Below are 15917 nucleotides of genomic sequence, written 5' to 3' on the forward strand. Positions count from 1 at the left end.
TAAGCATAGTTGATTTTTTTTTTAACCTCAGACTTTGAGAAGAAAACCCTTTTCTGTCAGTATTATTTTTATAAAAACTGTATTAGAGTTTTGCTTTGATCTTTTTTATTAAAGCTTCTGACCATTGAGTTATATAAATTTAACTTTTTAGTTAAAGGATAAATATGAGAACCTTTAGTTAAGGAAGAAGAATCAATTTCACTATATGTTGTTGTTCTTAAAAGCATAACTAAAGAATTTCTATAGAAGTTGAGGGAATAATCTATCCTCATGGCCAGTAAAATGAAGATATCACAACAGCTGCAAGATATTGGTTACACTGTTGGAATTCATTTTGATACAGTGGATTTTTATTATTTTTTTAACTTCCCCACCCCCCCCAAAGCTTTTTGGTAGCAGGTGTGACTTTTAACCTTCCAAACTCAAACTTGTATGATACTGAATAACTTGGTGGGGGCCAAAATATGTGGGAAATGAATTTTTAAAAGATTAATAATCTTGTAACATGGAGCTCAAATAATAGTTCCTACATTGAACAAAATGCAGACATGTTATACTAAAAATTGAAGACCAGCAATGTTGGAGAAAATAATTGGCAGGTTTGTGAATTATGATTATGTTTATAATTTTGATCTCTAGTCTAATTGATGAAAGCCTTGTCCTATTAATAAAATAGATAACTTATTTTCAGGAATGCAAATAGACCTTCACTGAGGTGTTTTTATTTTTATAAATTTATTTATTTATTTATTTTGGGCTGCGTTGGGTCTTCGTTGCTGCGCGTGGGCTTTCTCTAGTTGCGGCGAGCCGGGGCTACTCTTCATTGAGGTGCGCGGGCTTCTCACCGCGGTGGCTTCTCTTGTTGCAGAGTACGGGCTCTAGGCACGCAGGCTTCAGTAGTTGTGGCACGTGGGCTTAGTAGTTGTGGCGTGCAGGCTGGAGAGCGCAGGCTCAGTAGTTGTGGTGCACAGGCTTAGTTGTGCCGCAGCATGTGGGATCTTCCCGGACCAGGGCTTGAGCCCGTGACCTCTGCCTTGGCAGGTGGATTCTCAACCACTGCGCCACCAGGGAAGCCCTTTTACCGAGGTTTTAATTAACATACGAACTCTCATTTGTATAATTTGTATACTTTGTAATGAAAATACAAAACATTTTTACTTTTTTACAGATAAGATCCATAAAATTTTGAAAGTGGAGAAATTTTTGTGTATCTTTCTTATCTTAATGAAAGTAATAAGATATATTTGTTGAATCAGGCTTAATGTAAACCCCCAAAACATACTTGTAAAACTGTGCCTTCAACTTCCAGATTAACCTCTGGACAACCCCTTTGCGTTGTAATTCAAAGTATCACTAGCTTCATTTCAGTAAGCACCACAACTATTTTTAATTCATTATATAGAGATAAGTTAAATGTAGTTTTAGGCATTTCTAATTGTACTTAAAGTACATCATTATATATAAATATTAAACAACTGAGAGTATGGAAGTGTGTTATACATAGAATATATAAACCTTGGTTTATCCAAAATTTCACCAGAATTTTTCTTGTAATATATAAATTTATTTTAATATTATTGATTATATAATTATATATAGTATATTAATTGTATTAATATATTTTATAATTATATAATATTATGTAATAATTATATAATTAATAACATATTGATTATACAATTAATTAAGAATACTATATATTATTATATAATACTATATTTGTGACAATAGATACTCATATTTTGATTCACATATGTATGTATAAAGTTCTCAGAGGTCCTCTGAATCATTAAAGGAAGTTTAAAGTCTTTGCCATTTCTTTTCCTCTCAGTACTGTACACCTAGAACTCTACACTAGCTCCCAACCTGATCTTTAGTGTTTCCTGCACCTTGCCACCAGATCATTCATCCTAAAATAGTGTTTTCATTGTATCCATTCTCGCTCAAGAAACTTTAGCAGCTTCCTATTTCTATTGCTTGCTTCCTGCCTACTCCAATAAGCTGCCCTTCACGCTATTCCCTCCTAAGTCCTACTGACATTGCTCACGCTTCTACGGGAAGGTGTCTGACATAGGTCTTGGCACAATGTTTGTTTCCGTTCCCTCTGCTTCCTGTTTATCTGCCTGAAATCTATCTGTCCTTCAAGATCTAGTTCAAATTCTACTTACGTCAAGTTCAGGGGCTACTCTTTGGAGTACTCTGTTCCAATATTATCTCCCTGTTCCCCATTCACTTAACATTTTGTACTATACCTTTAAGTTCCAATTATTTTCTTATATTATTCTCTAATAATTGTTTCTTGTCTGGAAGTCACATTTTCCTGGCAAATTGTCCAAAGCAGTGGTTCAAGCTCTGACTGTGTAAGCTCTATTCCAGAACCTACTGAACCAGATCCCTGGGAAGGACCCTGGAAATCTCTTTCTTTATTTAAGCTAACCAGGTGATTCCAATGAAGATCAAATTACTTGGTGTCATTTGAACTATGCAGTAAATATTTGAATTGAACAAAATTAACTATAGATTTTGTATTAAATGTATTTTGTTTTAAGTTCTTTGTTTTTTTTTTTTTTTTTTTGCGGTACGCGGGCCTCTCACTGTTGTGGCCTCTCCCGTTGTGGAGCACAGGCTCCGGACGCGCAGGCTCAGCGGCCATGGCCCACGGGCCCACGGGCCCAGCCGTTCCGCGGCATGTGGGATCTTCCCGGACCGGGGCACGAACCCGTGTTCCCTGCATCGGCAGGCGGACTCTCAACCACTGCACCCCCAGGGAAGCCCTGTTTTAAGTTCTTTGAAAATTTATGATCTGTGTCATAAATTTAGGTCATAATAGGTAGTGTTACCTATTTTCTTCTAGTATATAGTTACCTGGGAGACTTCCATTCTCCCCAAATTCTGTATCAGTGAGAGAACTTTTCAAAGAAAATATTTCAATCACATGTACCTAAATGAATGCATATATAATTTCCCTTTATGAAGTTCTTTTTCACTTCTTTTTAACTTTACAGCTAATTCATGAATACATTCTCATGAAGAATTCAAAAATACAAAGTAAAACTCACTTTTGATTCCTTCTCTCATGGTAAACAAGACTGTTGATTTGCCATGTTCCCTTCTGAATTTTTAGCATACATTTACATATTTTGTATATCATTTTTCCCATAAATGCTGGATGAATTATTTTGAAACTTCTCACCTTGTCTTGGTGCTCTTTCCATATCAGTATGTGTATGTGTATGTGTATGTGTACGTTTGTGTATTCATTCTGTACAGTGTTCCATAGTATGGATGTACCACCATTTATTTAAGCATCCGTTAAAGATGGACCTTTAGGTTGCTCTCACTTTTTTCCTTACTGTAAACCACACCTCAGTGAACATCCTTGCATGTGCACTTTCGTGAACACATACCATTTGCTCTTAAATAAGATCTTCCTGTTCTGCCCTCCTTTTCATTTTTGGCTCACAAGCAGTTTCTCATAATCTGCATTAGGGTACTCTCTTCCAGGTTGTGGCCAAAAAGTACCGGATCAAGTAAGAAAATTTGCATTCCAGACCTGGCTCTTCATTGACTTGCTCTGTGATCTTGGACCTTTTTCTTCTTTGTTAATGTGAAAACAAAGATTAGAGGGATGACTTTTAGGGTTTCTTACAGTTCTAATGATTTCTTGTTCTAATTAGGCTTGTGGGTGTGATACCATTTATTTTTGTTCTACTCAGCTAGTAGCAAGCGCCATTTGAATCTTGTAAAGTAAATCATAAAGGTTCACGGTGCTTATGAATAGAAGGGCATTACACTTTATTCCTCATTAGTCTTCTGCGTTACTGCTTAACTGATGCTCAAATGCCATTTCCAGATGAGCTACTCGTAATGGTGGTGGTGATGGTAGCAGAGGATGAGGGGAAGGGGAAGGAGGGGGAGTTAGACCTTTTTTTCTTTGGATAATGCTCAACAGTTTACAGAAAACTGTTACTCATACAGCTCACTTTCAGGTATTATCCATTTCTCACAAATCCTGCGAAATTAAAGGACTTGTTCAGATCATTCAACTAATGAGTTTCAGGGTCCAGACTTGAGCTCACATCTTTTTTCTCTCATATATATATATTCTTTTACAGATTCTTTTCCATAATAGGTTATTACAAGACATTGAATATAGTTCCCTGTGCTATACAGTAGGTCCTTGTTGTTTATTTTAACTCACATCTTTTGATTACTTAGTTCACTACTTTCTTAAAGACAATTTCCTCATGCTCAAATATTTATTTAATTTATGCTGAATTTCTTTTTTAACATTTATAGAGAGATTGGTATTTATTACATGCTCTTTAAATATTAGTCCTCCACTCCCAACCTTATCCTTGGTCTCCTAGTTTATTTTATATTTTGTGTAGTAGTGGGACTCTGGTCGGTTACAACAGTCTGAGACAGCAAGATGACCAGTACTTTTGAGTCAACAACTCTTGAGCATTCAGGACATGCATTACGCAAGTAGTTGTGGTTATTGTTATCCTTCAAATCACTTGACACAGACCATAAACATTTAGCTCTGGTGCATGAAGATAAATTAGAGACCGAGCTTAGCTTGTCTACAGGGTATCTGTTTCATCTTCACGGTAGACCCCAAGTGTGCCAGTGATGATTCATGGAAATACTTAGTGATGAAGATTGGTTTTGTTTTTGTTGGAAATCTTTTAAAGAATGCTCATCAAAGTGTGGATTCTTTATTTTCAGATACTTTCTTCCTAACATACCAGCAATGAGCTAAAGATATTGCTTGCAGAATACCCTTTTACAAAAAGGCAATGTGGCACAATCCAATGGGACTAAAGTATGGGACTATTGAGACTAAAATGTGCTACTTTAAGCACTTTCTTATTTAAATTTGGTTACTACCATGAAGTAGAAAATATATGTCCTTCATAGCATTTTAGTTGTTCAGAAATATACAAAGCTCTTTTCTTCGTAGCTTTGATTTTCCTGAATGCTAGGAAGAGCTATTTGGAATTTGTGAAACTTGATACTGCCCCTTTCTAAGTCGTGATATTAATTCTGCAGCTATGTCAACAATTGAGTTCTCTAGACGAGTAGCATGTTTTCATGTTTTAGTGGTCCCATTTCCCTCTGTCTTCCCAAAAATTATCAAAAGAGAGAGAAAAGTTGAGGGAAACCGAAAAAACAGGCCCTTTGTAGCTTTTCTACATTTTTTTCTGTTTCTTGTTAACTTTTTCCCTCACATACAAATTACCTTTTAAAAAAATCTTCCTTGCCTCTGTGCATCCCCCAACCCCCATTTTCATGATTACCCCACTCTGCACCCTGCACCTTCCCTCCTTCTGAGAACTTTACAGTGTCTTTAGTTGGTCCCTTGACCGATATATGTGCACATACCACAGTTCACTGGTCATCGGAGCTGGAGCCAAGGTTCTCAACTGCTGTTACAGTTCTCAAGTGTGAGGTGCCAGGGGCAATTAATTACTTATTATGAGTACTGAGTTATAAGTGCCTTATTTATTTTTTTGAAAGCAGAGTTGAGCTTAGCCCTACAATCATGTCAGTGTCATCCACTCGCATACAGAAATGCTCTCTTGAGTGGGAGAGAGACACTCCAGCTAGTCATCTGGGGATTGTGCACAAGCAAGCTTATTTACGCTACAGCCTGTGGGAGTGTCATGGGGCATGCAAATGTCATCTGCCTTGGGGCTTTTTCTCAGCAGAAAAAAGGGCTACAACCCTAACCAAAGAACAAGCAGATGTTCCCAACTAAGATGATTATTTTTTATTTGGTTTTTTTTTTTTTTTGGCATGAGTTTTGACCAGACAGTATTAAAAAGGTGAATGAACCTTCGAAAAACATGGTTTCTCTCTTGTTTGTTTTTACCAGTTGTTATTTAGCAACACAAGACTGAAGTTAGGGGGAAAAAATCATTCTGCAGATTTTATTAGATAGCTATTAAAAGTAGCAAATCGGAAAGAGGGTACAGATGGAGGAAGGCTATTTTTTTTTTTTTTTTTTTTTGAGGCACGCGGGCCTCTCACCGCCGCGGCCTCTCGTGCCGCGGAGCACAGGCTCCAGACGCGCAGGCCCAGCAGCCACAGCCCACGGGCCCAGCCGCCCCGCGGCACGCGGGATTCTCCCGGACCAGGGCACGAACGCACGCCCCCCGCATCGGCAGGCGGACCCCCAACCACTGCGCCACCAGGGAAGCCCGAGGAAGACTATTTTTGATCATGAAAGTATGTGGTGGATTCCCTTGTTTGCCTCCTTAAACAGGTATGTTCTGGTAAGAGATTGTAGGGCAGAATTCAAGATGGTAACATCATGGACTTCCCTGGTGGCGCAGTGGTTGAGAATCCGCTTGCCGAGGTAGGGGATGCAGGTTCTGTGCCCCGGTCCGGGAAAATCCCACATGTCGCGGAGCGGCTGGGCCCGTGGGTCATGGCGGCTGATCCTGCGTGTCTAGAGCTTGTGCTCCCCAACGGGAGAAGCCACAGCAGTGAGAGGCCCGCATACCGCAAAAAAAGAAAAAAAGATGGCAACACCGTAAACCATAAATCAAACAGGTTTCATGTTTTACCTGCAGTTGTGGTTTTGGTGTTTCAAACATCTGTTTGTCATGTCCATTAGTATAAAAACTTCAAAGGGAACTTATGTTTTCCCAGGAGGTATCTTTGTGGTAACCTTAGTTTTTCTTTTTCAACTGATGTCAACAATTTCTACTTATTGTCTCCAATTTAACATAAAATGAGGTCTTTACTCAAGCAGAAAGAATGTGATGAATATGTACTTGTTTCTGTCTCTTGGGAGCAAACTAGTCATAGATCCATGAATTTCTCAGTTAAAAAAAAAAGTTAATGGGGGTGAGTAGGAGGAAAAAGAATATTTACATTTGTTACAACCCAAAATGTATATAATAAAATATTTTTTTGCAACTGCTTGGTATGATTTACCCCAGAGCCATGGCTCTGGGGATCACCTTGGGTCTAAAGACAACAAAATCTGTTAACTTCTTGTGGAAATTCAAGAGACAGTTTTGAGGATGTGTAACTTGAAAACCGGGAGTGAAAAATTAAGACTTTGTGTACAAGTTAAGTGATTGGCTTCTTTGGTCAGTGTCTTACTCTCCCTCTCTGTAAAAAATAAAATTTCTCGCAAAGCTCATTAATAGCTTCATCGTTGGTATTCAGATAGCATGTTCTTTAAAAAGCAGTGTGTGGTTGTGGTGATGGACACACAACTCTGTGGAAGTACTAAAACCCATTAACTCGTACAGTTTAAATGGATTAATTATATGGTATGTGAATTATATCTCAATAAAACGTATATTTAAAGAATCAATATATAATTATATTTGAGAAGATAGTGGGGTGTTTCCCTTGGTAGATTTACCCCCCAAAACGAGTGCTCTTCATGAGTTCTTCAGTAGCAGACATTTTTATTGAAAGCCCCATTTGTGTAGAGCAAGTTTTCAAGTGCTTCACCAGCTCCTGGGGTTGTAGGTGTGGTCTTTCCCTCTGGGCTCAGATGGCCTGGCTCGACCACATCCACAAAATTGATATTGAATTAGGCATGAGAGAAACAACTGTAAAAGATTTGGGGGGGCAATCACCAAAACTTAGATTATATATTGTAATTAGTGAACTCAGGCTATTCAAAAGTATCTGAAGTCCTCCCAAACTGGAAATCATAGACAATGCAGTATGATAAGTAAGAAAAGATTGGCAGCTGAGTATACATTTAAATTTAAGTTACAATTAGATATTTAAGGAATGTATATGGCACTTTTTTTAGAATTTTTTACTTTAACCTTTCTGATTAGCTATAAATGAATGATTCCTGCAGCACTGAGGAATAAGAGGGCCTCTATTATAGGATTCAGAGGCACAAACGAAAACTTAGAAAATGTAGTAAAGTGGTAAAGGAGCTTAGGACTGGCAGATAGGAATGGGCTGAAGTTACAAAGTGCGTGTGTGCGTGTGTGTTTAATAGAAAGAGAGATAAACAAATAGAAAATAAAACTAAATTTTCCTATGTTGATATTTATGTCCTCATTTTCTTGCTATCCATTGACTACTGACTTCAAAGCTGTTGAACCTGAGAAAAGTAATAAAAGATGCTCGTTCATTAATCAGCAAACTCTGATCTGACATCCACAAAGGACCATACATTCTACTAGGTTATGGAGATGTAAACACAAATAAGATGTGGTCGCTGGGTATGATTTAATGTCAGTTTTTAGCTTTTAAAAGTGAATTCTCTTTATTGTACATATATAAGAAGAATGCACTTTAGGGGGATTTCTTTAGTAATGCTGTGAATATTCGGTCTCATACTTGCTCGTAAAGCAACAAGTTCTCTTATGCTCTTCTTACTGGAAACTCTGACTTTAAATTCCACATCTCCCAAAAGAAATAATACTTCCTTTCCTGTATGACAGATGAGTATTTTATGATTATCCCTATGTCATTTCCCCCCCGGTATTAAAGACCGACACACACAGGACTGAGAACAGCAAATTAGGAATCAAGAAACATGAGTTCTCTCTACAGCTCTGCTCCTACGACCCTGAATGATCAAAGGCAAACTGAGGCCCATCTCTACAAATAGGACCGGGATGAAATTGGAATGTGTCTCTTCTCTAACATTGTTCCCAGTGCTTGCAACCTCTGGAGTTGTTCCATCTCCTTGAGTTTAGTATTTTTAAGGGGCTTAAACTCATTAACGAGGACATGTACATAAAGCATGAAATTTAGAACATATGCATCTTTCATGTAAACAGATTAATGCAAAGTGCGTTCTAGAATGTAAGTTCCATGAAGTTTGGGACCCTGTTGGTCTCATTCATGGCTATAACAGGAGTTAAATAATTTTTTTTTAAGAATGAATACATGTGTATTAGTGAGACATGCAATCGAGAGGGAAAATATGAAAGGAAACTTTAGATCTCAAAGAAATTCTAAAATAGGGCTCTAACTACTGGAAGAGTAATAACTTGAAGTAGAAAGACTAGAAGATAGATTTTTCATTTTGTTTTATTTCCTCAAAGTATGGGACAGCCTGGTGGAAGATTTCAGGTTAGGAGAGAGTACACAGATAGGAAATTTATTCATTTATTCAGCAAATATTTAAGTAACTCTCAGTATTAGTGTAATGGTGATCAGACTTTTTGATCTCACGACCCCTTTACACTTTCAAAAATTATTAAGGATCCAAAGCTATTTTGTTTATGTGGGTTGTATCTGATATGTGCCATATTGGAATTGAAACAAATTTAAAATTTCTAATTTAACTTATTTGAAATAATGACAGTAAGCCCTTTATGTGTTAACATAAATAATATTTTTCATGAAAAACAATATCATTTCCAAAACAAAAAAAAAAGTTTAGTGAGATGATTAGTATCATTTCACATTTTTGCAAGTCTCTTTGATGTGTGGCTTCAGAGAAGACAGCAGGATTCTCATACCTGCTTCTGCAATATACTGCAGTCTGCTCTTCGGTTGAAATATACAAAATTATGGAGAAAACCCAGCTTTAAACAGGTATGGGGGTTAGAAAAGGGAGACCCTCACAAACTCTGTGAAGGATCTCAGGAACTCCCAGGGATCTTCATCCCACACTGTGAGAACCACTGTATTCCAGAATGGTGAAACATGAGTAGCGATTTGTAGCTGAAGAAGGAATACAATGTTTCTAGTTGAAGAAGGTATTGATGTCCTATTTAAAAAAAAAAAAGATGTTGGGGGATCCTTGATAAGTAAGAAGCAGCCTGGATTGGAGACCTGTCTGTGGCTTCTTGTTGTGAGAGAGATGAGGGAGTCTGTAGCTGTAGGTTTGGGGAATGTTACATGGTATGACTATGATTCCCTGAAGAGGGTGTGATAAGAGTCTGGTAAGATGCCACCTACTGGTGTACAAGATGGTCAACATTCATTGTTAAATCCAAAATCTCTCAAATAGAATCCTTTTTAAGCCTTCCAGGATTTTTTTGTAAAGAGAGATAACAAGTAAAATGTTAAATACATATATAAAGCATGTGTTTATATTACAATGCCTGTTTCTGATTGTTTTTTCTTTGCTTTTTTTCCAGCCCATCCAGACCTTTCAAGTTACCAAAAAGGTAAAGTAGTTTGGATTTTCTTATTAAATAAGTATGTGCTTTTCCCCTTTTAGTATTTTCTTTACATTTTGCGGCTGTTTTCACCTTCCTCGTTCATATTTTTGTGAAGGAAAACTAAATTTCTCTGAGTTGGCTGCTTGAGGAATCCTATACCTCCAAAAGTGGTTTTAATCCCAAGGTTGACATTTAGCCTTTAAATGCTATTTGGGTTTAATCATTTACATTTACATAATTATTTTGAATCTTTCCTGTAATGGATTGGCTTCTCAGTGTCCTACTTATTAAGAGAAAAACTGTTCAGCCAACTACCATGACTTAAATTCATGGCCGTTTATTTCAGCTGGGTTGTCTGTGTTTCTAAACATTTTGCTATCATGTTAAGATGGAGGTATTCTTTTATGTGGAAAATTTTAATTTTAGTTTTATAGTAGAAAAGCAAAATTTTAAATGGACAAGAGGTTCTGAAAAAAAGCATTGTCTCATCAGCTGTCCTTGTACATTGTGTACATTGTGGTTCCAGATATAATATTATTTAAGAAATTCTTAGTGATCTTTGAAATTCATTTGCTAAAGAAGCTCAGATGCTAATAACCCTGAAGCCTATCTCAGGAGAGTCACCCTTTCTTTGGAGTAAAATTACTACATAAATTTTAATTAGAAACTCCTTCCACATTTAAAAAATATTTTTAAAATTATAATAAAATAGACATAGCATAAAATTTACCATTTTAACCATTTTAAAGTATACAATTCTGTGGCATTAAGTACATTCACATTATTATACAGCCATCACACCATTCATCTCCAGAACCTTTTTCTACTTTTCAAACTGAACCTCTATACCCAATAAATAGTACCTCCTCATTTCTTCCCCCCCCCCCACCAGCTTCTGGCAACCACTATTCTACGCTGTCTCTATGAATTTCATTACTCTAATATGTACAGTACAAATACTGTACTCTGTGGAAGAGTACAGTATTTGTCCTTTTGTGACTGGCTGATTTCACTTAGCATAATGTCCTCAAGCTTCATCCATGTTGTAGCATGTGTCAGAATTTCCTTCCTATGTAAGACTGAACGATATTCCGTTGTATGCATATTTAAAATATGCATACATATTTTAATACATTTTATTTACCCAATTTTGCAAAAAAATTATGGAAAAAAGATGAAGGAAAGAGGTTTTACAAGTAAATATGGCATATGAAGAAAATGAATTTCCATTTTTCTAGAAATAATAGGGTCTTCTTAAGTGACCAGAAGTTTTATATTTTGAAAGGTCCATATATATTTGTCTCTGTTAATAGATTGGTATTTTTAAAAACCTGAATTTATTCTTTTCAGTATATACACATAAAAATACAACTTCTTCCTAAAATTAGCCTTTTCTGAGTCCCCTTTCCTACCCCAGCTGGAAGTACTAGCTTCCTTCATTGAATTCACAAAACATTTTATCTGTATCCTTCTGTTGACCTGATTTCGTAGGTATTTGTGCACCTGTCTGATTTTCTGAATTAGGCTCTAAGTTCCTTGAGGGTAATATCCATGTCTGCTATTATTTTATTCCCAGAATGTCTGCCTTCTTACTATGTAATGTTAATTGTTGAATGAGTTTATTACTTCACAAGAAAGAAAGAGTTCTGTACTGTTTTCCTCTGTGAAATTCCATAAGCTTCAATCATTCCTCCCACTAAATTGATAGTTGATGCCACTAGAAATGTTATGATTAATGACATTTAGAAATGGGTACCTTTAAAGGCCAAGAGGAATAAGGGAGAGATATTAAAGGAAACAGAAAGAAAGAAACCGAGGAAGAAGAGATTTTTTTAGGAAGCAAGCAGTAGCTAAAGTGTTAAATATTGCTCAGGTCCAAGAAGATGAAAACCAAGAGAGTTAGTTGACTTTGGCAGTTTCAGAAGAGTCACGAGAGCAAAAGCCAAGCTATCGGGGGTTAAGGATTGGGTGGTTGGTCTGGAAAAGGAGGCCTCAAGTCCAAGGTACTCATACTCTCTAAAGCCTGGCTCTCTGCTCAGAAAGGCAGGGGTGAAAGAGAAGAGTGTTTCCAGAAAGGCAGCAAAGGGCAAAAGAAAAAAGTCTTTGTAAGCTGAGAGGAAAATTTACTGTGGAGGGCCTTATTGTAATACAAATGGCCCATTTAAAACAGGCCCCCATGTAATGTCCCTACAGCATAAGTTAGCCCTGTAAGACACTTCATTTGTTTTAACAGTTATTTCTGATCTTTTCCCAGAATAAACCCGATAATAAGGTGGCTGAGAATCTATGAGGATATTTGAGGGACTTCCCATTGGATCCTCATGAAAATCCATCATGGCAGGAACAGCCTGGATCAGGGTGCCACACAGCCTGCCCACTTACTCAGATCCACAGTTTACCCACAAACGCAATCCATTCATTCTGTGCTTCTGAGTCTTACATACCTGTACTATTTGAGACTTAACCTACTGAGAAGTGCTACGGATACACTTTTTTATAGAGCAGTGCCATGGGTAGCAACTGCGGGCCTAACCTATGCAGCTGATACAGCAGTAGGGCCTTGAGGAAAACTGTTCCCTGGTCAGTCACTGGAAAATGACTGCCTGCTGTCACCCAGCAGTTACAGAAGTGGATTGCGTTTACAATTATGCTGTATGGTCTGAAGAGTTACAAAATCGAGATCAGGCAGATGAAAGACAAGTACTACATGGTACGCAGAGGAACATACTATAGTGAGAAGAGTGGTCCTTTGGAAAATTCTTCCAATGCCCAGAAAAGCATGTGCAGGTTCTTTATTCAAATTTAAACTTAGTTAGAATATGTACCTGGAACCCAGACTCACCATGAAGGGAATTAGCCAAAAAATATAGCGATAAAATTTATAGGTCATTTTTAATTTCCTTTACTTCTCCAGTTTTCCTGCTTTATTAGATGTTTTCCTTAATATTACAACCATTGTCTGGGTTTTGTATTATACATGAAACTTTTGTTTCCCACGTGGTGCCCATAGTTACGCAACATCTTAGAACAGACAGCAGGAAGCAGAAATAGCCTCAGCAGTTGTGTGCTATTTAGGAGAAACCCTTGTCTGAATGACATTTACTCAGAGTAGCTGGGGCTTTCCCCCATGGTGCTTTATGTCCTCAGGATGGTGATTCCATTTCTTAAGTGCGAACAGTTGTCTCTAGGAAAGGTTAGCACATGAAACATCTGCTTTGTGAGGAAGTGGACTTGTAATATAGTAAGGTTAAACGTGTTTGGAAGAAATGTGCCGAAATCACTAATGCCGTAAAGTTTCCATATGTAGTCAATGCATGGATATGGTATAGAGCAGTGCTGTAAAATCAAAACCAAATGTTTTCAAAGGCAAGAAAAAGCAATTATTGAATGAGGTTTTGAAGGTTGCTATGCATGTGTGCAGATTCTTCAAGAACACAAACAAAAAGTCATTATATGGGTAAATTAAACCACAGTATGAAAACTAAGCAATTTGGGGCCCACTGCCCTCTATTGATAACATGTCTGTAGGTAAAAATGCATAACTTCTGGTTCATTTGAAAGAAAATTGATCCGTTTAACATAAAGTGTAATGAGTAATTGTGTAAGCCTGGGGCCATTTTCATTTCATAGGGCTGATATTTTAAAGGTCTAAAATGTAAAGGACTCTTTAAGTCTGATGCAATGAAACAGAAAGTCTCAAATGGGCTATTGACAAAGGACTTTATGGTTCAAACCGGTTACTTTCATCTTAGTTTGCATTTGGTAGAAGAGGAAATGAAGTATAGCGAATATAAGCTTTGGGTGTGTTCTAGAAATAGGAACGCTTCTGACCACTTGGTGTTTACATTTGAACAACTACAATCAGCGTATTGTGATTTATTTGTTTTCATTACATTCAGAATTGTTCTTAAAAAGTTATTCCATCTTATCTAGCATAATTTTTCCTTAATGAGTTTTTAAATGCAGAATTTACAGTCCAGTGAATAATGTTCAAACTTGAAGTCCTTTGGGTCTAGGTGATTTTGCATAGAGAAATTAACTATTAGTGTGGCTTAGGAATTTAATTTTCAGATGACAGTTTGGGGAAGCATCTGTTTGTGGCAAGTTGGCTTATTCCTGATGTTTTCTGTTTCTCTTGTGTTTGAAGCAAGAGATGATATCATAGTGGTTAAGAGGCCAGACTCTAGAACCAGACTACCTAGGTTCCTTGCTTTGTGACCTTTTTTTTCTTTTGAGATATTATTGACATGTAACATTATATTAGTTTCAGGTGTATAACATAATAATTTGATATTCATATGTATTGCAAAATAATCACCGCAATAAGTTTCGTTAACATTCATCACCACACATAGTTACCAATTTTTTTTCGTTCTTGTAATGAGAACTTTCAAGATCTACTCTCTCAGCAACTTTCAAGTATGTAATACAGTATTATTAACTATAGTCACCATGCTGTACATTACACCCCCAGGACGTGCTTGTTTTATGAGCTGGGCCGGCTTGTGACGTTGAACAAGTTATTTAGCCTGCGTGTGCCTCAGTTTCATCTCATAAAGTTGTTGTGAGAATTATATGAGATGATAATCTATGTAAAGCATGAGAGCAACTGGAACTCCTAGTGGGTGCAGGCTATTATTCTTTATTTTCCTAAGGTTGCTTTTAAAAGAACAATAATCAGGGCTTCCCTGGTGGCGCAGTGGTTGGGAATCTGCCTGCTAATACAAGGGACACGGGTTCAAGCCCTGGTCTGGGAGGATCCCACATGCCGCGGAGCAACTAGGCCCGTGAGCCACAACTACTGAGCGTGCGCATCTGGAGCCTGTGCTCCACCACAAGAAAGGCCGCGGTAGTGAGAGGCCTGCGCACCGCGATGAAGAGTGGCCCCCGCTTGCCACAACTAGAGAAAGCCCTCGCACAGAAACGAAGACCCAACACAACAAAAATAAATAAATAAAAGAACAATAATGAAAGATGCCTGTGCGAGTGCTCCCTTAACGCATAATTATGTTATATTTTAACTTCCTTATTAAAATTTAATTTGAATATCTCCGCAAAGGCAGATCTATGAATTTGAGAGATCAGAATATAAAAACCAGCCCTCTATTCTTAGAGACATATCATAGTTTTTTTCAGAATAATGGTTAGAGCCACTAGCTTTCTTTAAACTGCTAGCATGATTTTGAAGAAAAATTCGAAGTATATGAGCAAGAAGCCTATTTCAAATGAGCCAGAAATAGCCATCAGAGCAGCTCAGTGCGCTAAATAACACTGTTGAGAATTTGAGAATAATTGTCCACAAGTTAAATGTTTCATTTTTTCTCTAATAAAAATTCAAGAAATCTGAAGTTGGCAGAATACATTTTGGGTTTTTTTTTTTTTTTTTTTTTTTGCGATATGTGGACCTCTCACTGTTGTGGCCTCTCCCGTTGCGGAACACAGGCTCCAGACGCACAGGCTCGGCAGCCATGGCTCACGGGCCCAGCCGCTCCGCGGCACGTGGGATCTTCCCGGACCGGGGCACGAACCTATGTCCCCTGCATCGGCAGGTGGACTCTCAACCACTGTGCCACCAGGGAAGCCCGGCAGAATACATTTTGAATTTTAGAAAAGTTCAGTCTAGTCAACTTCTATGGAGCACTCAGTTCTTATAGAGATCTGGAAGCATCAGGTTAGGAAGGCATGGTCCAGGATCTTATGGAAGGGCCCAGAAACAGATACTTCAGTGGAAGGTGGTGAATGAGGGTGTGGGAAGGGTGTTGGAAGAAATGGCTTAATGGTGGGATTTGGTAACAGAGAGGAGTT

At 37.7% G+C, this 15917-nt stretch overlaps 1 protein-coding gene across 14 annotated transcripts in view; it reads left to right on the forward strand.

The window, feature by feature from the left end:
* Positions 1-15917, forward strand: part of DISP1 (dispatched RND transporter family member 1) — a 203975-nt gene that overhangs the window by 173965 nt on the left and 14093 nt on the right. For 13 of the 14 annotated variants that reach the window (XM_079913942.1, XM_079913931.1, XM_079913940.1 and 10 more), the window contains one exon: positions 10089-10118. In XM_079913942.1, the coding sequence (XP_079770068.1) occupies positions 10089-10118 (30 nt within the window). Of the gene's footprint in view, positions 1-5466; positions 6272-10088; positions 10119-15917 lie in introns of those variants that run through there. The other variant, XM_079913933.1, reaches the window with a different exon arrangement.

Source organism: Stenella coeruleoalba, assembly GCF_951394435.1.
Source record: "Stenella coeruleoalba genome assembly, chromosome: 1".
Classification (NCBI taxonomy): domain Eukaryota; kingdom Metazoa; phylum Chordata; class Mammalia; order Artiodactyla; family Delphinidae; genus Stenella; species Stenella coeruleoalba.